This window comes from Brachyistius frenatus, unplaced genomic scaffold (genome assembly GCF_029030835.1).
Source record: "Brachyistius frenatus isolate BFR_SWC_R1_liver_20210118 unplaced genomic scaffold, ASM2903083v1 Contig_8, whole genome shotgun sequence".
Lineage (NCBI taxonomy): Eukaryota > Metazoa > Chordata > Actinopteri > Embiotocidae > Brachyistius > Brachyistius frenatus.
The window spans coordinates 341442-368107 of NW_027210607.1; the positions used below are offsets into that span (position 1 = coordinate 341442).

At 42.7% G+C, this 26666-nt stretch overlaps 1 protein-coding gene across 12 annotated transcripts in view; it reads left to right on the forward strand.

Annotated features, from left to right (window-relative positions):
• rims1a (regulating synaptic membrane exocytosis 1a) overlaps positions 1-26666 on the forward strand; it is a 109679-nt gene that overhangs the window by 16343 nt on the left and 66670 nt on the right. For all 12 annotated transcript variants that reach the window (XM_069689820.1, XM_069689824.1, XM_069689828.1 and 9 more), the window contains exons 3-4: positions 15070-15280; positions 18143-18154. In XM_069689820.1, coding sequence (XP_069545921.1) covers positions 15070-15280; positions 18143-18154 — 223 coding nt within the window. The remainder of the gene's footprint in view (positions 1-15069; positions 15281-18142; positions 18155-26666) is intronic.

The following is a 26666-nucleotide window of genomic DNA, read 5'->3' on the forward strand; positions in this document are numbered from 1 at the left end:
CAACAGAAATATTTAGCTTCTGGGTTTCCTTACGCACTAAGTGGTCTGCACTTACATAAACGCTTACATTTAGGGTTGTGTTCCTGTATGACTGACTCTGTTTGCACTGCTGTAAAACTGCCACCCAATTCATTTTTTGTCTTTAGTTTCTGTTGAGAGAAAAAAGATCGAAATCGAGGTTCATTCAATTGAACCTAAACATATAGTTGAGAAGCAGGATTACCGACTGGCCCCGAGATAATGGTACTCTTTTTACAGTACCCGGCCTCTCACTACAGCACAGGACTTCTCTGGGTCGCTCCATGCTTTATGGTGTTACAACCAGAGACAGCAACAAGGCAGTAATGATATCAGTCACGAGAATCACAATAAAGTATATTTAGAGACACTTTTCCTGATAACAGGATGAACACTGTTTCAAAAGAAGAGAGAAGGCACAAGAGAGTGTTAGAAAAAAGAGAGAAGGAGTGAGAAACGGAGAGAAAGAGCGAGGATGAGGAGGGAGTGGGTGGAAAGGCGGTCAGGGAAGTATATCTAGAGAAAGAGGAGGAAGGGGGAGGTGAGAAGAGAAGAGGAGGAAATGAGGAGAAAAGAAAAAGTACAGGAGACAGATAAGAAACAACACATACCGTACGTTCATGCTAAATGTATTAAATTACAACTGTCAGTTTTGCCGTGAATCATCACTTTTCTTTTCTGGTTGGGTTTCTACAAAACTCCAATCTGTTCTTCTTTAGTCTATTTCATAGCAAACCTTTTTGAATCCGGGACTTTGAAACTGCGATTTTCTTTCTCCTGTAAGTTGTGCAAAACTATCAGAAATGTAAAGAACGTGACATAAGGAAAGGATGGGAGGATAGACGGAGGGGGGTGGAGGGAGGTGAAAGTACACCCGAGCAGCTCAGCATGGTGAGTTCTCTGACGGAAGAGAGGGAGGAGGAACAACGGAGTTTGGCACAGAGAGGAAAAAACTAGAGAGCGAGAGATTCTCCGTGTCCCTGCAGCCATATGTTGAGCAGCTCGGCCACAGCGCAGCACATATATGCACTAATGGAGAGGTAAGACAGAGGACGCATCGCAGTATTCACAAATATTTCCGTGTTTTTTTTTTTTTTTTGCCTCTGTGGTTACCTTAATTTCACGATAAAAGTTTTCATAAATCAATTGTTACAAATATAAACATCAAGGCGGAGGAAACATCCTAATGGAGAAGTCTTCGTGAACAAAAACCCGACTTTGGACCTGAGTCGGACCAGATCCAAATCCCACTCGGTCCAATCTGGTCGTGCAGGCTCCTGTGTGTCAACATGCACACGTGAATCTGAGTGAACACGGAGCGCTGTCACCTCTGAGCATGTGACACATCACAAGAAACCAGTGGTTTTTTTGAGTGGAAATAGGACTTGTGTTTTTTTTTTGAGTGTGTGTTTATATGTGGTAGAACTGAGACTGATGCAGCAGTGGATTGTGGATAGAAAAGGCCGTTCTTGAACTTCCGTTGGCACAATCAGATAGCCTGGCTGTCGCTCACAGCTTCAGTTTTCTTCGCTGTGATTAACCATCTGGGTACTCGGCTCGTATTAGCATTTGCACAGTCACTCTGAAGGGCCGACCAATCAGCGGACCAGCATCGGTGATTAATCGCGTTTGTCCCGCCCCTCCTTCACTATTATTGGACAGCTGGTGACAGTGATGAGGGCAACTGTTGGTGACCGGAACCCCCCTCCCCCCCCCTCCCCTCCGCAGAATAAACGCTCAGCACCTCGTTCATTAAAAGCAACTTTAAAAATACGGCGTGCTCAGGAAAAAAATGCTTCGGTTGACACGGTAGTTAGTTGCAACTGCGGCAGCGTGTCGGCCGGAGCTGATTGGTTGAAATGAACCCGAGGTATACGCCCAGTTGGATGGAACGTCAACAAGCGATTTTCTGTGGCGTATCCCCAGACCCATATATTCACGGAGTGAAATTGGGTTCTGGTTTGCACCAGGCTAACAATCAGATCCATAGGAAACTGTTAGCCACGGTACAGGAAGCTCACCCGCTCATAATGTGAAAGCTAGTTCGTTTTAGCAAAAGCCTATGGTGCTTATGTGACTGCAGGTCATGTTCACGTCAGAGATTGCAATATATATTTGTCCTACATTGTTCAGTATGTGATGTTCTGTTCGGGATGAGACTTGTTGCATGTAAATGGAGCAACATGACTTGCATTGAACTGAATTAATACAAAATGCTGTTGACATACAATACTGTGCAAATGTGTTATGCACGATCATGCAACTCAGTCGGGGAGGCTTCTGAATGGCCCCAAACTGTAGCAAGATACTCTGAACAACCGAGCTGTCACGTACTTTATAAAACTTTGTGTGTGTTTCAAATAAAGGTGCTGCTCACAGCAAATATTCTGCTCTTCATTGCACTTTATATGAAGTTCATTCACATATAAAAGCTATTCATGGTGTTTTGAAAGCGTCTTCACTTTTTGTCGTTTCTGTAGTTTTATGACTTAATGTAAAATTCTGTTGTTTGTCTCATACATCTCTGTTTCACTCTCTGTGATGATAAGCAGTAGCTGTGCTTTTGAACTTCATTTCCCAGAAGTCCAAAGAGTGACGCCTGTGTGACGTTAGTCAGTTGGCAGTCCACTGCTTCGTACATCAATGAGCTGAAAAGCTGGCCTGGTGCTTTGGCTCCGCCTCACAACCTCGCTGGCTGATGGAAAAATTGTGCAGCGCTTGCGTTTTCTTCCACGAATGTCGCCACAGACTCCCACTTCATTCAGTCTGTGATACTGTAAACGCAAAGCTGTTCATCACGGTGGGCCACAGGCTCCATCACTTCTCTATTACCCCAGCATCTTGAAGACTGCTACTTTAAATACTGTGGTTATTAAAATACAACATCATTTTTGGGTCATTTTGACTTCATACAATAAGACAAACGATTCAAATTATTACTTGCCTGCTGATACATATTTGATGAGAATACATCTTACTGTAACGTGATGTGAACAAATCATTTCTCCAGACCTGTGCTGTCCTAAAACGCTGTCGTCTTATGAGTGTTTGGTGTGATTTTGATGCAGCCACACTTACTGTATGTGACCAGTTTCATCTGAATCATCGAAGATTTCTAGCAGCCTATAAGGGTGATAAACTATTTTCTGCAAATAATGTGTCAAAGTGAGCGTAGGAGGATCCGCTTTGCATGCAAACAAATACCTTTTCCACACACACGCGCACACACACACAGCAGCTCTGAGGACCCCCCCTCCCCCTTTTCTAATTCAGGCATGCATTTTACCTTCCATTCAATTTCACAAAAAGTGTGAGAGGGAGGAAACCTTTTTAATACTCGTCTATCATAAGACACCGAATGAATTCCAATCAATCTTGCAGATGACTCCCCTACAGTAAAGTGTGTGTGTGTGTGTGTGTGTGTGTGTGTGTGTGTGTGTGTGTGTGTGTGTGTGTGTGTGTGTGTGTGTGTGTGTGTGTGTGTGTGTGTGGACTAGATTAAAGGCAGGAGAGAGAGAAGGTGGCGGGGAGGAAAAGAGGATGCTGACAGAGAGGCAAGTTTGAGAGAGTGAAACAACAGAAGTGAGTGAGAAGGGCCTGAAGTTACTTTAAAAACGAGAGAAAGTTGGAGCGCTTAATTTCTAAATGGCCACGAGATGATTTTTCTCTGACACTGACTCATTGTTATCTGATTCATGTCTGCCTGCTTTTTTGAATATCGATCCCGGAACTGGAGGAGTGACTCATGCTCGGCCACAGAGCCTGAGTCACTACAGGAAAAGAGCTGGAGCTGGCTCCCGATCCCAACCTGATGCCACCCTGTTTTATAAAAGCCCCGGACCGGAGGAGGCAGTGCCAGCGTTTGGCCGAGCAGCAGTAATGACGCTCAAGGACTGTCGGACTCAGCTATTTTATCCGCCTTATTTTTGGACACATCAACTGCCATGTCAGGCAGGAGGTCTTTAACTTTTTGGAGTTATTTGAGTGTAACTCGGAGCTTTGACGGAGGAGCCAGGCAAAGAGAGATCCAAAAGCAGTTTGGGAAGCACTTGTGGAGACTGAAAGGTAGAAATAACTGGGTGAGAATGAGAGGGCACACGGGGGATTATTTTTAGTTCAAACTGGAGGATATCTTCATTAAAAGTGAATATTTGCACAATATGTTCGTTGTGTTTTGGGCACACAGTAACAATTCATTTAAAACTTCGGCACAGTGCTGCTGCAGAGAGAGGAGCATCCCTCGCTGCTTAAAGGACAAGGCTGACTTCAATTTATAGTCAATAAATCCCACGCAGGCACCGTGACAACACTCTTGGGCGCTGCGCCTAAATGTTATAATGGCAGGAAAAACCCTGATGATAAAATAGATTTCATTTCTGCCAATCCTCCTGAACCCTTCACACTGACCTTCACAAACACGTCACAGATATACCCACTTCATTTCATTTACTAAAACGGTCACAACAAATATTAACAAACGTTACTCAATAAGAAAATTAGTGTGTGTGTTCAGGACTTGTTTTAGTGATGAGGAGATGTGGTCAACTTCCTGGGGCCCCAAATTTACTTCATGGCATAACCTAATAAATATGTTAGTTTGTTTCGTAATAAACTCAAGAATCACACGTAAACTTCAAGTAATAGCCTTTTTTTTTTTCCAGTAGATGTCACATATTCTTTAAATGAATATTGAGCTTACATCCATGAGCTGCATTCTTCCCAGTAGTCTTCTTCTTTATTGCTTTTGCTGGTACGTTGCAGCGCCTGTAGGGATCAGGGAGCATTAATAGCTTGCATGTATTCACCCCTGTATTCACATACAGGCTGGAAATTTCAATCTGAAAAAAAAGCATCCCCAAAATTTCGTCAGAAACAGATCCAAACATGGAACTGTGAGGCCAACCTGAACAACCACAATACGTCTCCCTGTTGTTATCCCCAGGACAGAGTGAGATGTGAAAGAAGTTTGTCCTTTGGAGGGCAACTGGCTGACATTGGAGGGCCTTCAGCTCACAAAGTTTACCTCCATCTTCTCTCCGTCTGGTATCATCTTGGTTGGACCTCTGACTTGTCACTCTCTTTTAGCCGATGTGTGACAACGAGACAACGGAAATGAAGCCGATCAAATGCTACACTCATTCCAGTAAGAAAGTGAGAAAGACTCGATGGAAAGTTTCAGGATGGCACACGGTCATTCCCATAATAGTTGCTCAGTGAGTGACAGATTTTTCAGGCATGCTCACTAGAATCTCGGACTGTGACTGAGCCACTTGTGGGCCCACATCTCATTTTTGGTAGTCCTGTGGTAGTTGAGGGTGGTCCTGGATATGGAGTATTTATGGCAGCAGGTTGGTGTTTGTGTGATTCACGTCAGTGTGTTTGTTGGTGGTAATAAAGGAAGACGTCACGCCGTGCTGAGTTTTGGACAACGGTCCTCTACAGCACAGAGGAGAGAGCTTTGGATCCACTTCCAGAACTTCTACTGGGACCAGTTCATTGCTGATTTCACTGTTTTCATGAGAATTGTTGAAAGATTGATTATTTTATATGTTGTATGTGGGCCTGCACAGTGCCTGGCTGAAGGGGTCACAGGAGGCATACAGTTTGATTAACTTTGGTTCCTGCAACACCAACACACACACACAGTGTTCCCCTGAGCCCATCCGGCGAGCAGGTGGGAAGGTCAGTGACCTCCATAAACACCTTCTCCAAACCGCCATCAGACCGTAATCACCAGTGGAATGAAAAAGAAGAATTTATGAGCTAAAATCACACTAGCATTTTCATTGCTTTCTGTTGCCTTTTCATGTCGGATTAAATTTGTATCGTGCAAAATGTCAGCTTCACATGTGGACATTCTGAATTCAGAGCAGGACTCTTAAAGAGTAACAAGGGATTGCCCTGAAGGAGATGTGTGTGTGTGTGTGTGTGTGTGTGTGTGTGTGTGTGTGTGTGTGTGTGTGTGTGTGTGTGTGTGTGTGTGTGTGTGTGTGTGTGTGTGTGTGTGTGTGTGTGTGTCCTCTCCGCTTGTCCTTGCCAGGTAAAGGTCCACGTGCTGTCTGGGTTTGAGTTACGGCACATCGTAGCATCTGTCACAATGCTATAAAGTTATAGCCCCCCCCCCCCCCCATTGTCTCCCTGCCCTCAACCTTCTCACGAGTGCTTCGCCTGTGTATCCACGCACGAGGCGTTCAGGTACACTGTAGATGTAGGGCACCAACATTTTGAGCCCATAAAACAGTGTTGGGTGTGAGGATGTGGTCTCAAATCGAACATTAGTGTTTGCATACTTACCAGAAATGACGAGCGCGCAATTTGAATGTGCCACCTGCAAAACTATCTGCCAACTTGTATTATTTTACCCAGAAATCAACTTGCTTTTGCGCCCTTCATTTCATACCCGTAATAACCGTACTGAAGGCCTCTATTTGAGAACAGCATCATGTTCGTTATATTTAACTACATTTGTATCGTGCAGCTTCCTCAGCCACCATATTCAGCAGACCCCCGCCCCCCACTCTACCCCGCTCCCCTCCACTCCCCCGACCCCCCGACCCCCCGACCCCAGCGTGAACACAGTCATGCACTGGAAATAGCAAGTGAATAGTAATAGTAAGTAAGTGAATTGAGATACAACCGATGACTGTAGTTACGCACCTAAAACAAAGAAAAAAAACAGCAAAGGCTAAAAATAGTTTTTGGTTGTGACACGCGTGCGCACGTGTGACACACACACGCTGTTACGTCGGCCTTGTAGACAGAGTTGATGTCACTGCGTCTAGAAGGATATTGTTGAGATGGACGACTGAAAAACGCGGCTGAAACATTTTCAACAGTATCATTCACAAGTGCAATGCTACATTTCTAAAGTATTTACTGCATAAAACTCTCATTTAGCAAATTTCACTGATTTTGAAAGACCTACATTTTTCTCGAAAAAGTCAGCAAGAGACAGATTATTGCACTTTTACAGAAACAATGACAACTTCATTCAATAAATTCCTACATACAGGTTGAACAAGTGAAAAGATCCCTGAAAAAGAAATCTGATGTTTACACCTCAGGATGAGACTAAATGAGGCAGAGTTGTTCTTATGTCCAGTCCAATTTAATTTACATTCTCATGGATAAAACTCTGGCTTGTCTTTGTGTGTGGAGTCAGAGTGCACAGATTGTTAGTGCTGCACAGCTTAATTATGAGACACGTTATGTTAATGCCATTTTGTGCTTTGAATCATGGAGCCTTTGTTTAAAATATGTATATATGCACACACACACACACACACACACACACACACACACACACACACACACACACACACACACACACACACACACACACACACACACACACACACACACACACACACACACACACACACACACACACACACATTCATTTTTTTTAACGTACTTAACTTAAAAGTAAAGCCACTTTTTGATGGGGAAGTGAAGCGGGTGTGTTTGAAGAGTGTGTGTGTGTGTGTTTGCATTAGAAAGTGAAGCTTTTATTCTCACTTTGCTTTAACCTTGTGTCTTACTACATTTGAATATGGATATTTTTCTGCATTTCCTTAATGAGCTCGCTATCTGTTTCTCTGTCACACTGCTCCTCACCCTCTCTGATCTCGGCTCGCTGTCTTTCGGCCTCCCTTTCCCTCCTCTTCGCTCCGTCCTCCTCCTCCTCGTCTTGTTCTCATTACATCTGCCATCCCCCCCCCCCCAGCTCCATACATTTCCCGACACAGTTATTTGATGTGGTAAAGATGTTGTTTCTTTTTCCTCACCTGCGATGGAGGATTTGATGGCTTGTTGTGGTTGACTGATTTGCAGAGAGGCACTTGATTTATTTCCTGCTCCTGTTGTCAGTTTTTACTTCGACAGTAAACAGTCTGTCCTACTTTTCCATTTTTACCACAAAACACACTCAGAAAAAACCCCACGAAAACACACCGCATTTATGTTGGACTGTCCGCTGGCTGCCTGGTTTCTGTTTACTCAGGAGGACACAGACATCAAGTGATACATGTAACCACAGCGGGCTGTTGGCTGTGCTGCTCTGTAGTGTTGACTGATAATAAAGCATATGAAAGAGCATTTTATACGATGCTGAGTGGTAGAGGCTGTTCTGACTGTAGCCTGTAATGCGTGTGGAGAAAGTGTTTAAACCCACAGGTAGCACGTGTTGAGGGAATGATGCTGCAAAAGTTGGAGCTGGGAATGACGTCACACCCGAGTTCACCATATTCCAGCCCAACGAGCTATAAAGCCACGTTAGCCATTGTTCCAAATGCAACACACTTTAACTGAATTCAATAGCTGCATGCTCCAAACTAAAAGTTGAGCGTGTGTTAAGGGGAGAAAATCCACATAAATCTGGTGGTGATTAACAGCTGCAAAGCTAAATGCAAAGCATGCTATGTGGATTTAAAACGATATTTTGAAGGATGACAGACGAAGCAAACACTGTGTTGAGGGAATAATTCTGTTATTTCTGTCGTGGTGACGGTATACTGTATGTTTACGGTTTACAGTGTGAGTGAATGCTTTATGCTGTGACCTTTGTTGAGTGATAGTAGGCGCCGCGCTAACTGTGTAGCACATGCTCACCCCGGCCAGTCGAGGCAGACGGCACCTCTGAGTCTGCTTCTTCCTCTTAAAAGGGAGTTCTTCCTCCTCACTTTTGACGAATGTTTGCTTTTGGTGGAGTTGTGGTTTATCTTGATGTAAAGTGCCCTGAGATGCATTGAGTGCTACATAAATACAATCTAATTTAATTGAAGTTAAAACTATAAATTGGGGGATATTATGAGCTAAATGTTTAGATTAATAAACTCAAATACTTAGTTGCGTTGTTGGTGCCATAATGAGTAGAAGCACAATGTTAAGTGGAAACTTTATTTTGTATATATGCCATGTTAACCGTATAACATGTACCGTCTCAATTACATTTAGGCGCAGTATTGTGTTCAGAGGCATTTTCTTTTTGTGATAAATGAATGAAGTAGCACATTTATAAATCTGTATCAGGGTCAGCAGGAGGTTTCTTGGGTGAATGGTGACTGTATAAGTGCACAGCTGTCACACCGTAGACAAGGTTCACTACTGAAGGCCTGTCAGGCAACATCAGGTCTGATTAAGGAAAGGAAGAGATGGCGGTTTTATTTCGCTATAAAGAGGAGTGTCGAGTCTCGGACCTGAGCGTTCTGTAAGTGCTGTCAGTGTCTGAACGTGACCATAAAAAGGTGAATAATTTTCACATTTTCAAATGTTGCCACATAGGTGACAGATAAAGCTGCATTACACATTTGACTTTTTCTCCCTGACTCTGCAGTATGTTGGTGACATTTCAATTCAAAATGAAAAGACCTGCTCACACATCTATATGTTTGATTCTTCACAAGACGTTTTATCTCAGTAAAGACCTGCGCTTTTTCTACTTTCACTTCACTTTCACAGATAGGCTGAACGTGTGAAGCGGTGGTGCCGCCGTGAGGGAAAAAAATAGAAGAGAAAAAACCCCCACAGACGGTGCCAAAGAACATCAGAACGGGAACTCGGAAGTAAAGAGTTTTGAAAATAATTAAAGAACTCCATGAACCCAATAAGAGAATGACATTAAGGCTGGATGGAAATAAGATGTAGTGAGGATAAGTGAGTGCACCGAGCGACTCAATGCATTTAATGCAGTTACATCCAGCCAACATGGATTTATTAAGCCTAATACCAATAGAAGCTATTTTGGATTAAAGCCACCGATCATCAACAATAACACCTCTAAATAACAAATAAGACGCCAATAATCAGAATAAATAACACAACCGCTCACTTTTACAGTAAATTTCACCAACGTCACCGGATTCAGTTCCGTTTGAAGACTTCCCATCGACGACCAACGTCGTATTGATCACCTTATCAATAAACATACGGTTTAATCAATCACACCGGCTCCATATATCAAGCCCACACGGTGCAGCAGTCTGACTGGATGAGCAGCTGAGCAGAGCCAGGAGGTTGGGACACTCAGTGAGAGCCCTGAATCAGGAAGTAGATCCTGCTGTGCTGCAGCAGCAGGTGACCTCGCGGTGACCTTTGGCTGTTGCTCACAGGAAGTGTGTTTTTGTGTGTGTAGACTTTGCGTCATCAGCAGTGGTTTTGCATGAACGTGTGTTCGTTTCTGTGTATATGTGAATGCCGTTTGTATGTGTCGAGGTTACAAGGAAAGAGATGGGGAGTGTGTGTGTGTGTGTGTGTGTGTGTGTGTGTGTGTGTGTGTGTGTGTGTGTGTGTGTGTGTGTGTGTGTGTGTGTGTGTGTGTGTGTGTGTGTGTGTGTGTGTGTGAGAGGGGTAACATTTCCAGAGGCAGGCTGTGTTTCACCCGCTGGGTCCTCGGCGCCTCTGAAGGCTTTTGTTAGAGGAACAGTTTGTGGTGGAACACCTGAAGGAAGGATGTTGAAAACTGGACGTGGGACTTCCTCGTCTCCGGCCTCTGCTGCTGGGATCTGTAGTTTTTACCGGCTGAGCTGATGTGATGGGGGAGGAGGCTGCACCGCTGACCCCGGGTCTGTAAGTACTCTGCTGCAGCCAGAGCCAGCAAATTACAGTGCTGCGAGGATCATGTCATGTTGAGCAGCTTTTACGGGTACTTATTGTTGTATACTCTGTATTCTATGATCAGTATGTTGTGCACTGGTCTCACTGTGTCTAAACTGTTGAATAGTACCGCTCACTCTTGCCATATTTCATGTTTTACATCGTTATTTCCTTTTTTTGCTGTTCGAAGGTTGAGATGAGGACGAACATTTTAACACAACCACTCGTTTTAATTCTTCTTTTCTTATTCTGTACTTCTCTTTTTCCCTCTTTTTTTATTCTGCTATTTTCACTCACTTTTGCCTCTCCTCTCCTTTCTCCTCCTTTTCTTTCCTCTTTCACCTCTCCTCATGTATCACTTCTTCTCATTCTATTCTATCGGCTTTCTTTTCCCTCCTCCTCTTCTCTCTCTCCTTCTCCTCTTCTTACCTTCTACACTTTGCGTCTTGTTTCCTCTCTTATATAAGTTGTTCTCCTGGTCTTCTCTTCCTTCTGCTCTTCTTCCCTTTGCTCTACTCATTCGCTTTCTTCTTTTCTCCTTATCTTTTCTCTCTTCTTTTATTCCTCCCTCCCTTAACCTCTTTCCGTTCCACCTCTCGTTTCCCCTCCTCTCTTCTAATTTCTCCTTTCCCTTATTATCATTTTAGTGCTTCACCCTCTTCTCCTCTTCTCTCCTTTCTTCTTCCCCTCTTCTTCCACCTCCTCTCCTTTTTTTTACCACTCCCCACTCCATTTCTCCTTTTATAACTTTCTCTTCCACATCTCTTCCTTTATCTTTTCCTCTGCTTTTATTCTTTCCTCTCAACTACCCTTTTATTTCTCTCTCTCCGCTCTTATCTTCTCTTTTCCTCTATCCCCCTTTCTCTCTCCTCCTCTTGTAAAATATCTTCTCCTCTTCTCTTGCTTTCCTTCCCTGTCATCCTCTTCCACCACTTCTTCTCCTCCTCTCTCCCTGTTAGCATGAATGTTACAGTAATGTTTCCTTATTGCCGAAGCTAAACGACTTATTGAATTATTACAACGTACACAGAAACTGAATCACGAGATACCACTTGAGCAAATGATTAGCAGAGGCTGAAGCCAGCAGAATGAAGGAGGTGTGGTAAATGCAGACATTTTTCAGCTTCCAGAGCTTTGTTGCTGCTTTCCCCGAGGATCTGAGGAAGTTTACCTCGTTTGAGTGGTGGGAGGTTTCCGAGGCGCTTGTTTTCTCCTGGTAGCCAGATTTCTGTGTCTACCTGAGGCTGTGCCTCATCTGTTCCTCCAGCTTCTTAGCCGCTGCACTGGGAACACACAGGGACGGTGCCTGAATTTCACTTATCAAACTGGGGGAGAATTCCCCCCTTAAATGCATCACATAGGGGGGATTCATACACTTTTGTGTGTGTGTGTGTGTGTGTGTGTGTGTGTGTGTGTGTGTGTGTGTGTGTGTGTGTGTGTGTGTGTGTGTGTGTGTGTGTGTGTGTGGGAGGGGGGGCACTGTTTGTGAGTTTAACTGCAGGTCTTAATCTTCTACTCTCACCTTAGATTGCATTTCGTTGCTCTCCTCCAACTAAAGCTCTCTAAACTATGTACATTGCTGTAATTCGTTGTCTCTTTCTCCTTTCTTATTGCTCATCTTTTTGAGCTGCATCCGTGTCCTCAGTCTTTATGTAATGAGTCGCTTACTGTTACTGATGTCTGAGGACTCATCCAGTAGTCAGGAAAACACAGGACCTTTTGTCAATATGACAAAAAGAGTACTTGCAGCAGCTTGATGGGCATCTGACAGACCTTTTCCCATTCAGGTAGCTTCCATAACTTGATGTGTCTGTGTTCAGCTTTTTAAAAGAAGGAAATGCCACATCTGTCATGAATTTACTCACGTTTCCTTTCCAAGGCAGAGTGTGGAAGAGAAACGCCATCTGAGGGGCGACTGAAAGTTTGTCTTGTAACATTCAGTCCAGCAGGTGAAGTGTTTCCTGATTGTGTAGAATTCGGCCCTGATGCTCCTCCAGGTTGAAGTATTTGAGGATCATTTCTTTCCTTCTGCCCTTATTTCCGTTCCTCCTCTCATGTCCTCTCCTCTGTGTCCTCCCTCTCTCCTCTCCTTTCCTGTTCCTCTCCTCTTTTGTCGTCCCTGTCTTCCCTTTTCTCCCGTCCCTCCTGTATTATATGGTTCTTCCCGGTGCTCTTCTCCTTCCTCCCTCCTCTTCACTTTAATTCTTGCTGTCTTGACTGGTGTTCTTTTATTGAAATGTATTCCAAATGTTTTTTTAATGCACAAATAACTGTATATGTGCATCTTCACGCCCCTCTGTAAATAAGTATTATCTTTTAGCTGATCCAATGAAACAAGCCCGACTGGATGAAATAAAAAGGTATCCACTGCATGTCCTCTCCTCTTGTGATTCTCATCCCGTCACATCTCCTCTTTGGTCTGTTTCCCCTCTATTTGCTCTCTCCTCAATCTCTACAGTGTGAAATCCAATTAATCAGCATACTGTAACGCCTTAGATAAAACCAATACTCTTCCCCTCTCTTTCTCATATCGATTTGAAGAGTTTCTCGTGTCGGCAAAGCAGCCTGAAACAATAGCACACACACACACACACACACACACACACACACACACACACACACACACACACACACACACACACACACACACACACACACACACACACACACACACACACACACACACACACACAAGTTGATTGCACCAAAACAGACAAACAGTACAGAGAGCAGTGATATCGACTGGACTTAATGCAACGATTGTCTCCTTCACTCTCTGCTTTCAGTTCACTTCTCCCCTTTATTTATTATTTATCCAATCAAACAATTGTTCGTTTCTAATTTTTTTTTATTGTTTCTTCGAACCCTTGAACTTGATTCACAGCCTAAATAATCACTGAAGGCTGAAACTAATAGGATCAAAAGTAGTATGAAGTCATGCAGGAGCAGCAAGGTGTTCATCTTATAATATTTTTAGATTTCTTGCCACACCACTTATAGACATGGCTGTGTTGATCGGTTAGACCACCGTTTATTCCAGACGAAAGGATCTTAATAAGTACAGGATGGATTGTGATAAAATGTTGATGTCACACTGGATGATTCTGTGACTTCTTCCACAGTGTGTTCAATGTTTCTGAATCATCCTACCCAATCTCAATAATGATTTCATAATAATAATTTTGGACCATGCAGTAAAACTTGACTGAAAAAACCTTACGAGCAGGAGGACTCGGCATCTTACACCAATGCAGCGACTCTTTGATTTACACGTTACGATTTAGGTCTTCCGCTCGTCACACTTTGAATTCCTTCTGTTGTGAATAAAGCTGTAGTGTCCGTGTAGACCTGCTGCTCTTTGTCAATTCACCCAGCCGGCATACAGTAAAAGGGTGGCTATGACTCTCCGACTCTGAGGGGACAGCACAAGAGTGTTTTGCACTACGTAGTAAATGCTAGCATGCTAAAGATGACAAACACCTGCCAAATAACAACAGGTTCATGTTGTCATTGTGAGTGTGCTGCTATTACTGTAGCTGTAGTTCAAAACCTCAAAAATGTTTGTTGACTCTTAATATCACCATCAACAAAATCAGCTGGATCATAAAAAAGTGCCATTTGACCACATTTCCAGGCACAAAGGGAACGTAGCTCACATGTCAGTGTCCCGTATGACAGTAATCACAGAGGAGAGGCGAGACTCGAAGCCGGTGTCGTGGACACTCCTTCCTCAAAGACCTTTGATAAAACGTGTCAAAAGTAGTTGTGTGAAAATGAAAAAGAGATCTTGAAGAAGCCTTTTATTGGCTTTCCTTCTGCCTCTGCAGCTGAAATGAGAATCAATGTGAGATTGTCACTTTTAGAAAGTTGCAAAATTTGTCAACATGCAGCCCCCGAACACCGGAACTGACACTGGAAACGTAAACACTTGGAAACAGTTTGGTTGAAGCCAAAAAGCAGCCAGCAGTGAGTTCCCCGTCGGTTTGTGAACAGCCGTTATGAAGCCCTGAGATCAGATTCTATCCGTCACCATCTTTACTAGTTCAGACCGGTTTGGTGCCAGAAGTGACCATATTTGGAGGAGCTGGGGGGCCTGACTGCTCTGATTGGAAACCTGAGTCCACCACAGGCCTGTCAATCAAACAGACATGCCCACAAAAACACAGCTTTTTAAGGCCTCTTTTCTAATTAATGACGTGATTATTTTCAGGAGTGAAAAAAATGCATTGACTTTGTCCATCATTTGGGAAGTCGAATGGGAGGCTATAGAGCAAGCAACTTTTTAAGCCCAGCCTCTAGTGGCCCTCTGTGGTATCGCAGTTTAATACTCTTCCGCGATGGCCTCATATTTCAGACCCCGAAGCTACGTCCACTTTATGTGCAGTCAATGGTTGAGACATACTTGTACCTAAAAAAATGCACAAGTCTTCATGCCTCCACCCTGTTTGTTTCTTCCAGAGGCATCCAGCAGCAGTTGTCCAGCTACCGGGAGACGGTGATCCGGCAGGCCACGGCGGCGGCGGGTTCGGCCGTCCACCGGGACGACGCGCCGACCTGCGGCATCTGCCACAAGACCAAGTTCGCAGACGGCTGTGGGAACCTGTGCTCGTACTGCCAGACCAAGTTCTGCGCCCGCTGTGGGGGGCGAGTGTCCCTGAGGTCCAACACGGTGAGGAACCGTCGCTCACCGCTCTGTGCTCCAATTCTTATTCCACGAAAAAACACTTTGATGACTGATAACAAAACGCTCTATTTGTGTCCGATTACAGATGAAAGTAATGTCATAAATATTAAGCAAATAGTTTGTCTGTCTTTACTGACATAAGGGGGTGGACAAAATATTGGAAACACTGCTCAGTTAAAATAAATGTATTTCAACAGTTCTCCAAACTAGGACAAGTGAAAACACGCCATTTTTCTTTTATTAGGACTAGTTAGGAGTAGTTCATGCTAATTAATAAAAAAATTATGTTAGATTACATACACTGAAGGTTTAAAAATATAATTAAAAAAAAAATCACTCTTTGATGTTTTATTGTTTGGAAGACAAAAATTTACTTATTATAAATAAATTAATAAATACATTTAAAAAAAAAAGTTGAAACAAAAGAATAAATACGTAAGTAAAAACAGAAATAAATAGAGAAATAAAATAAAGAAATGTTGGCAGTTAACTGGAAAATACACATCTTTAATATGCTATTTTTATTTCTACAAATTGACAGGCATTTAATTCAGTTTTTTAAAATGCTATCTTTATGTATCTATTTATATAGTTACTGAATCTGTCTGTCAGTTATCTTTTTATATGTATGTCTGTTAATGAGGTAGGCAGTACTAATTCTACTGTAAAGCACCACTATAAAGGCAAAAATTAACATAGCTGAATTAATCATGCAACCAATTCTACCAACCAGGTCAATTCCATCTAAGTCATTAATATACAGACATAAAAAAAAATGAAGAAATGCAGTAATAAATAAAAGTAAACACGTAGAAAGGTTTGTCATCTTATTTATTCAGGATTCTCCTTTAATGTCGTCTAAAAGTCTCTTCCTTTATATTATACCTTATATTTGTTGCTTGTTTGTTGCTTCAAACAAACAAATATATCTCTTTTTTTCAAAGAGATTTATAACATTTTGATTTGTATTGAATCCGGGAGTGTCAATGTGTGCACACACAGATGAATTCTGTTTCCAGTTGTCTGGTTCCCCGGACAGAAAGATATTCACACAGGTTCATGTCCGTCATGTGCAGCTGTTTCATCCAGTTTGTCCGATCAGGCCTCAGGTGCTGCAGCTCAGATGGAGGTGATGAACCGTGGCACATATGTGTGTGTCTTCATGTGTTGGTATTCTGCGTTCCGGATGTGTGTTGATATGTACTGTATATGAGATCTGTGTGTGTTACTTGTGTATTTATGCGTGCCTCCACCCATGTGTGTGAATGGGAGCTACGCCTCCATGTGTGTGTGTGTGTGTGTGTCTGTGTGACCAAGGCAGGGGCTGGTAAAGGTTAATTGGGCATTAGACTGAGCTGTGGACAGAGGGGGTGGTCTCCCACTCTGTCTCCGTCTCCCAGGGGTCCGGAGGTGCCCTATACGCACACAGTAGGGTGTATGTGTGTGTGTGTGTGTGTGTGTGTGTGTGTGTGTGTGTGTGTGTGTGTGTGTGTGTGTGTGTGTGTGTGTGTGTGTGTGTGTGTGTGTGTGTGTGTGTGTGTTGGCACTGGGAGGTGAGTCTTCCTCAGAAATAAGTGACGTCCTGTCTCCCAACCCCTTCCCCTCCCCTACATCGCCGGTGTGGCATTTAATGACCTCACACATGCACAAACACACGCACTCACGCACGCACGCACGCACAGCCTCAGAAGAACATCCTAATTAGTTAGTGGGTGACATGAGGAGAGTTCAGCTGTGGGGTGTGTTGGCGGTGGCGGCAGCTGCATTCAGTGGGAGAGGGGTTTTTAAGGATTTAGCACACACACACACGCACACACGCACACACACACACACACACACACACACACACACACACACACACACACACACACACACACACACACACACACACACACACACACACACACACACGCAGATATTTTAAATAAACCCATCACCTTATTAATTAGCGATATAATAATGCCTTAGTGTGTCACTTTGATAATTGCTTAATGGATGTAGAAAACGTGTGTTACTTGTGTAGAGCAGCGATCACAGAAGTTATAACTAATAACTAATGATGAAATTACAGATGGAAAATAACACTGTCTGGACATTTGACACCATATTCACCAGAAACATGACACCATTGGTTGTTTGCCCAGACTCTTACAGGGATGCACAGTTCAAACAATGTCCCTAGCTGATTGTTGGCCATGTTACTATTCAATAGTCCAGTAATCAATGAAAATGAAATACATTTTATGAAGTTTTTAGCCAGGGATTCCACCAGTTAGAAAAACAACAACATTATTTTACCACACAAAGTCAGAGTGCATTACGAACTTAAAGATACACCTCGAATTAGTGAGCTGCTTCCTCCGAAGCTTCTCATCGAACTCTTTAAAAGAACATGAATAAACTCAATTAAAACATTTCAGATCAAACAAACTTCTCATTGTTTTTCATGTGAATACATATCCGTCCTCTCAGTAATAAAGGTGGACATCGGGTGAAGTTGTCATTGCCTCCCATTGTTATAATACACATCGTGACTTTGACATGCTTGATTTTTACCATCAACCTCAAACAAGTACTGTGAAATGAACTTAGTAAGACCTTAACCAGGTCATATACTGACATAAAACCTTTTTTTTTATTTGGGTTGAAGGATTATTGGGAAATAAATCAGACGTGTAAAAGAAAGGTTCAGTGATAGTAATACTATTGGAAACTGAAATATCTGTCTATCTCAGTGTTTGTTACCAGCAGAGCTGGAGGATCATTGCTTTGCTTGCAGATATCATTTTAGCTCACATTCTCTCTGTCTTTCTTTTCATTATACATGGATGGCTGACTGGGCTGCAGGAGGACAAAGTGGTGAGTGCTGTTTTTTTTTTTTTTTTTTGGACTACACAACGTTGCCTTTAAGACAGTGTATCTTAATGGGTCCAGACACTGTGTATGTATGAGTCTTTCTGTCTGCCTGTGTGTCTATTGTCATTATTACCAGATCATTATTAGCAGGCGAACTAGTGGAAATAGTAGTAGCAGCCTTTATGGTGTTCACATAACTTATTGTTTAAATAATAGGATAAATGTACAGTGATCTTCTGGACTGAAATTCCATCATCTCACACCTCGATTAAGACAAAACATTCATCTATTTTTCCTGATCCACTGATATTCCTGCAGCCCAGCGGGTCTCAGGTGCAGGGAAACAGTCTGGAGCTCAGAGGAGGATCATACACACTGACCAGTATGCCGTATGGGCAACTTTACATTTACAAGTGAATACATATCATGTGGGAAGAAGGTGTTCAAGTCTACGTGAACATGGACAGATTATGAGATTGGAAATAAGCTCATTATAGTGACAACAAGATACGTAATGGGGTAAAGCTTAGCTACTATATAGCCTTTTAGGAAGAAACTCCACTGGATGCATGTTTAGAAGGAGTTAAACAGTATGACTCCTGCACACTATCTGATACCAGAGAGGTCCTTTAGCATTTGTCACAGCTACTCAGAAAAAAAAAATCAAAATTGAGACAAATCCTGAATGTGTTAAGTGGCTCCACCCGACTTTTGCTCGCAGCTTTGTTTGTCTTCACTGTGACTTTAGTCTGCTCGTATTAATGTTTGCACAGCTGTTCCTTAAGGACAGACCAATCAGCAACCAGTAGCGGTGGTGTTGAAGTCAAACAGCTGTGGTAGAGTTTGACCCGGTTTGGTGCATATGGTGGTCAGCACCGATTGTTTGAAGGCTTTTCTAATAGTTTTAAAATGAACCCGAGGTCTACGCATATGAAGATCCAAGGACTGAAAATGACTCCCTATGGAGCGTAGCCAGACATATATATTTACCCTGTGAATTTGAGTCATATTAAAACAAGGGTAGCTGGTTTAAATATTGATCACTGGTGTGTCTGTTGTCGTTTCATTTATCCATCGTCATACATCTCACAATCGTTGACTGTCACGAGTTCGCTCTCCGGCTAAAAGTGTGAGCCGGATTTGCGATCTTTCCACATTGCATGTGGATCGAATGGATACCGTTGAAAACACTCTTCCTGAAACCCTTCCCGAGAAAATTCAGGGCTTACAGTTGATGTCTGGATCGCTATTTCTATGTAGTGTTCGGAAACCGACAATCCAACATTCACATCCACTTCACGTCAAGATCGGCCCGCTGTGTGTAGGTGCAAGATGTGGCGGGCATTGTGCTTCTCTCTCTTGCTGTCTCTTTTTTATTTGTGACTGAACTATTTGTGACACTACTCATGTCAACAACTGGATGCAGCGCTGTCAGTGTTTCTCCAAGCAGATTATGGGAAAATGTGCACTGTTGTACCGCCCGCTCCGCCCTGTTTTCTTTTTTGCTTGAGGCCGCTCTTTTCAAAAACAGTATTTCTATACGCACAATACTTCAAAGAATGTATGCACATTTTTAATGTAGCCTCTATAAGCTGGGGAAGCTGATTTCCATCTTTCAAGGACCACAAATTTTAATTTGTATTTTGGTTGAGATGACCCTTTAAGTAGAGCTTTAGATTAGCATTCAGCTTTCCAGCGGCAATAATTCCAATTAGTTCAGTTTTTCTGAGCAGACGTTTGACAAATGACCTCATTTTTAACTGGGGACAGACAATTGTTTATTTTCTTCTCAAGACTTAGATGATACCGCTCTCTTTGTTCGTGCAGTTCGAAGCAGCAATCAGTCAATACAAACTGGAAACAGGAAAAGGAAATTCACCCACTAGCATTTCTAAAGATCTCTAATCTTATTGTATCATTTAATTCATCTGTCCATAAACCAAAGTGTCAAAAAGCCGAGTTGCAGTGGAGGTTTGCAGGTTCGCTTACAGGACATATAATCAGCAGTAAGATCTAGATGGACGACGGGGGATTTAACAACCTGACTGTTTACCATATCTGGCGTGTTTCTCGGGGTTAGGAACATGTGTTTGGGGGTTTTGTCCCGCACCATTGCTGTAAAAGGAGACTTCCTTATTGTCATGTTGTGTGGTTTTACAAGGGTTAAGCAGAACCATTCAGTATGATCCTGCTGGAGAAGTGTACCCGGTGGACATGCCTTTATCACCTTCCTCTGCTTGTGTAGTTGTGTCAGGTTTAGAACCTTACTTGGCCTTGGCTGCCTTTCCTCAGGGCAGCTGCCAAACCGGCACTTTGATGATACTTGGCTTGGCTTGAACGCCACGGCTGTCCAAGAGTGCTTTGGTGCGCTGTACATAGCAGTCTCACTCCTTTGCTAAAGCTCGGTACAACAATCACTGGCTCTAAAGAGAAACGTTTTGGCAGTATGGAGGCCTTACGTAGCACTGGCTGTAGCTGGACAGCAGGTTTGAGTTACTGTTTGACATGGATTCATTTAATTACTCAAGGATTGATTCATCTTGCCTGGCACAGTGGTCCAAAACTGCAAAGTTACTCTGCCCGCTTTTTCCACTCCACTCAAACTAAACACTCAAAGTTAAAGTGAAAGTGTTGGCAGGGGTAATTCTGGCCCAGGATGATATGTGCTTTAACACTATGGTGTATCGTCCAGATCAGTATAACTGCTTTTTCATAAAGTGATTTTTACAGTGTTTGCGTTATTACAGTTTCGTGTGCTTGAGTGAAAGAATCAGACGGTTAAAATTGACAGATAGAAGTGTCCATAGGACATTTAAATGTCATACAGGGACATGGAGAGTGTATTCAACTTCCCCATGCTGAGTTACAGTTACGGGTCTAAATGATGTTTAAATAAGATATTATAGTCTGTCAGCTCTCTCGTTCCTCCTCTGTCTTATGTCTGTTACTAAAGAACACCTTCACGACAAACAGCTTACTTACCTTAATGGTTCATGTAGATATATTCATTAAATCCGTGTTTGAAATTGATTAAAGTGAATTTAAGGCTTTTTAGAGAGTATCATTTAAAGTTTATGACTTAAATGCAGGTGATGTGTTGTAATTTAAGAGAAATTGATTTTGTCCATGAGAGGGCGCTCCGGGTTCATTTTTATCGCATGCTTTGAAAAAATGCGACAATCGAATTGGCACGCGTTTGGTTCGGTGCGAGAACCTGACGACAGGACTTTGATCGGGGGCGCTGCTTTGAGCAGAAACTGATAAAGGCTGCGATCGTTTTTGCGTGAAAAAACCAAAACAAGCCTTTGTGGTTTTGTCAGAATTATAACAATGGTGGGTATCCAATAAAATGAAGGCAGCCCATCATGAAAACCTCGACTGTGTGGATGGAGCTTGAGTTGTAGCAGGTGTTTCTTTGTCTTTTCAGCAGATTGACGGACTGGATACCGTTCTTCATACCATGTTCCCGGATGGCACCCTTTCCTCAGACTTTCCCGTTTTTTTAGCCTATAAAAATTTGCTGCAGTTCCACTTTAGCTAAACTGGCTGACTTCCTGCTAGCTCCTTGCACAAACTTTTTACTTTTTAGTTAGTGATTTCCAGTTTTTTTTCAAAAAGGCCAGCAAGCGGCTACCAGTTAGCCTGCTAACTATCTAGTTTTTCACTTTTATAGACTGTGAAATGTGACCGCCACCATTACGAGGGTGGATCAAAAAGTTCTGAGACTGCTCTTTGGCGTGCAGCACAGTAACATGCACGGAGCACGGAGAAGCTATCACCTTTTGTGAGTCACTATTCTACGTTTTTTACCCCGAGTTGCAGGTTGTTTTTTTTGCGAACACTGGCCTGGTGCATCTGTGCGTTCTCCAGCCGCCTGAAACTTGCGCAGAAAATAAACATTGAAGTTTGTGTCAAATTTTGGAGGATACGAAAGAAGTGGCAGAGACCAACAATCCAGTGAGTAGGGGTGTAGGTGTGTTGTTGCAGGTGAGAAACTTGCACCTGAGCGGACACATGGTCGCGTTGGAGAACCAACGGGCCGTCACGCCCCACATGTCAGGTCGTATGCACTGAATGTTTTCCTTCAGAGATCTTCTTGACCTGATGCACCTTTTTTTCTGCCTTGGTCATGTTGGAAACGTGAACGTCAGTCACAACACCTCTCATCCTACTGTGGCTACAGCCATGTTTGAATTAGCAGTGGTTAAGCCAGCGACATTTAACCCACAACGCTATGGGTGTTAATTAAGGGCAGCTAAAAATACACATCAGTTCAAGCTGGTGTTTCAACAACTTTTACAGTAAAAGTTGAGTCACTTCAGCTCTCTACATACAAATAACCCTTAAAAACTGAAGCGTAACCGTGACTATATTATTTACACTCACGTCATCTTGTCTGTCTCGTGTATTCGTTGTTTACTGAACCGCGATGAGTGAGCTGTCTTTTCAAAGGAGATTTTAAACAGTAGATGAAGATAGGCTAAGGATAGATGAATAGAGTTTTAATAGGGACGGGGATATGCAGTGTGGGGAGCGTGTTGTGCTAATGGTATTCAGGGCTCATTATCTGTAGTGATGGCTGAGCTCTAGTGGAGAGATGAGTGTGTGTTGTTGTACTAAAGCCAAGTGTTTCTCACAGAAAGGGCCATTTTTGAAGTCTTGATTCCTCCTCTCATGAGACACTCGAGAAGAGTGTTGTGTGTTACTTTCTCTTTTGGTGTCTCACGCACACACGCACACACACACACACACACACACACACACGCACGCACACACACACACACACACACACACCTACCTCTGCTCTAATTATAATGTCCACGCTTGTATTTCTATGGCTTTTATGTGCCTATAACTCAGACTACTCTGCTCTAGTAGATTGCTGTTTTTAGACCGATTCTGATTCAGAATTACTGGCAGGGCTGCTCCATCTACTGTTTTCAGACCACTGATGTCGTTAACCAGCGGCGTAATGTTGCTTTTATAAATACACTGTTTCCTGTTCAGGTGGAGGCGGAGGAGATACCGGCCACTGTCTGATTGAAATGTTGAAAAGTTGACAATGTGGATGTTTTGTATATCTTTGTGGTACTTAATGATACATATAGTGCTTTAATAATTATTTTTGATTTTCAATTTATTTTTATTTTTGTATTATTTGTTTAACCTTTCAAGCCCTAAAGGCCCCCAATTGGGAGCCAGGGAGAAGACTTGGCAAAACTATTATTAAAATATGGACATATATACCGATATTTACACATTTGAACAAATCTCACAAGTGTTCCCTTTATTATTACACCAACATTATTTAAATAGACCTTGTGGTTGCAGAGGTTTCCTCTTTTTATTATGGATATGCAATTTTAGAGCAGAGGCCTAAAAAATAGATGTGTTTTTAAAAGGTTAAATAATCGATTCTGTCTCGAAAATATTCTAAAATCTTCTGTTTACAATAATATGCAAGATGATGGAGGGGAGAAATGTGGAGTGAAATTAAAATCAAATACTTGTCAAACACAGGCGTGAATGAATACCTTATTAATCTCTGCATTGAACTGCAACATCACTCGAAAAAGACAGTTTGCAATTTTAGTAGCTCCACCTGTGCTTTTCTGCTAAGTCAGGTCAAAATATCTTCTATGAAAAGTGCTGAATGATACGACGAGTGTGCTTACGCTAGCTAGACTCTCATGGTTCGGGTTGACCTACTTTTTTGTCTTTCAAAAAGCAAAATGGCACATAAGCCTACTGATGGACAAGTTTTTGATAAGAAAGAAAAAACAAAACAAAAAAACAAATATATAGATCAAATGCAGTGAAAATGGATCTACTCGACTTGCCTCATTAAAAAAAATAATTCTAAATGCGTATCTATACTATCTAAACAATACTCAAACTGAAATGTTAACATGACAGTATGTCGTTTTATTGCAAGTGGTAGATTTCTTTTTACTTCAGGCTAGCTGTTTCCTGCCTCCTTCAGTTTTTACACTAAGCTTGGCGAAACACATCCTGACTTCCAGCTTAAAACTGTTCGCGTCATGTCACTTATGTTATTGCCAGTTTTCTACTGTACGCTTCACGTCACCCTCTGAGTCCCAATGAGGAGTGAGTAAGTTTAATTTTTCTGAAAGCTCAGATATATGAACATTTTTTGTGAAAGCCAAGGTCAAAGTCGTCAACCAAAGTCCATTTTTAAAAGAGAACAGTCACTCAACAGTATTGCGTCCAAATTGTTCTCCTGCAGCCATTTATAGTGTTTTTGTCAAACAGTTTGCTCGCTCGGCGGTACGACATCATCAAAAAAATGCGGTTCATGTTTATGAATTTAAACAGCAGGGATCGGTAGTAACGAGCGAGAAGAAGTGGAACAAAAAAACCCGGCAGCTGCCATCTCGAGTCGTCCGATGACGAGAGAACTCACAAAGTCATAAACATGAGAATCTTCCCCATCGTTACCCTCCTTCAGACAGAAGGTGCTATAACGCACAGTCATCAGAGAGGAATCTATCTTCTCGTCTCACTCTCGGAAAGGAAGTGAATCGACATGCTTCCCAAAATGTTGAACTGTTGCTTTTAAGCCACGTAGAACCACAACCCATCACGTCGGCTCCGGGCCTGTTTCCTTACAGCGCTGCTGCCACTCAGCCTCCTCCACTACGTTACCTTTAGGGATTTATAATAGGACACTCAGCATGTTCATTAATCACATGGGTGTCCATTTATCTTGCCATCATGTTCATGTAATAGTTGTATGTGGCAGCCTTTGCCCTGGGGCAGTGGGGGAGTGGTGGCGTTTATGACCTGAGGGACAAGTCGCTGTCATGCTTGCGTAGATTTGTGCGCAGGGTTGTCGGGTGGAGGAAAGTCCGGCCTGTTGAGCTGACGCAACTTCCACTGGGACAGAAAGTTAGTTACAACGTGAGGCTATCAAATCGTGAGCTATCAAATGAATATCCCCCTAAAAAAATCTTACTATGTGGCTGAGACTTGTGTAAATGTATATCTATTGATCTAAGCCTACGAGGAGTTATGGCTTTGTGCTGCTTTGTGTCGGGGTGCAGCGCAGTAGAACAGCCCGAGCGATGTGTCATCTGCTGTTAACGCCACAGCGCCTCATGATTACTATTGATCGGCAGTCTCGCTAGCTGCGTCCGTCTCCACGTCCGTCTCTCATTGACTGGTCTTAAGGGGGCCATCTCTCTCCTCGTTGTTGCTGTACACACCCCTATGAAAGCAGGCTTACACACACACACACACACACACACACACACACTGTTATATTCACGGTATGGTGTTTGTCTGCACATACAAGCACAGACCGTAGCGCACACATGGACGACATAGTCACATTCTTATGTCGAAGTAGACATTGTACAAAGAAAAAGCTCTTTTTTTAATGTCTCGGCGGTGGAAGATGAAGATGTAGTTTCTCGGGTTCAAAATAAGGCAAAAAAAAAAGTTGAAGGCGTTTGTTGTTACCAAGCAGCAAACCGACAGCGATGTGAGCTGGAAGTGACCATATTTGGATTTTCTGGGGGAGGAGCCAGCGGTGGATCTGACTCGTTTGCAAACCCGGCGATACCACGTCCTGCCCACTGATAGCTGTAACCTGGTTGCACCTGTCAATCAAACAACCCCCTCCCCCCACAAAAAAAACAAACAAAAAAAAACCCACATATCTTTGAAGCTTATTTTCTCATTAATGACAGATTATTTTCAGATGAACCTCCAGAAAACTAATAAGAAGGAGCGACTTTAGTTGGCAAAATGGAAATAACTCTAAAAAGTATTGAATGAATTTTATGAGACTAGTTGACTAGTTCCTTATTTTATATGTAAGAAAGTCTATTGTCCTTCCTTTCTTATGCTATGCCGCTTTCACAGCTGTGCTGCGTAGACATCATGTTGGTGGGTTCAACACTGAAGCTCATAGTTCACGTGATGCAACTCTATAGCGTTTGCGATGGACTCACCGTGATTCCTATTTATTCAAACTCCACTCCTCCAGTTTGTAAACATAAACCACAGTTAACCCTGCGGACGGACTGCAGCTAACAGATCTGTTTTATCCACTCTAGTCACATTCTGTAAATGTCACTGAACACAGAAACACGTGACTCTGCTGGATAATGTAGCGACCCTATAGGGTACATGTTGGAGCCACCCATTGTTTCATTACTTCAATCACATTTATGAGAAATTTAATTTTGTCCAATATTTTGATCATGAGCTTTGGGCGCCGTCGCTATGGAGACGACGCCAGTCAGAGGTGTAAATAGAAAACTCATAATGCTTCACTGTGGCAACTGTTGACAAAATGTGACGTCACAGCTGCAGAATTCAAACAAAACTGACACGGAGTTTCGAAAGGGAGCTGCACGTTGTGTTTCCAGTTTTCCAGTATATATACAATCTCGTACGTTTGATTTCTATCATGAGAACCAGATTTGATGATCATCAGGACTTTATGATTGAACGAGGAGAATCAGTGGAAGGAGCTTCAGCAGTTCGT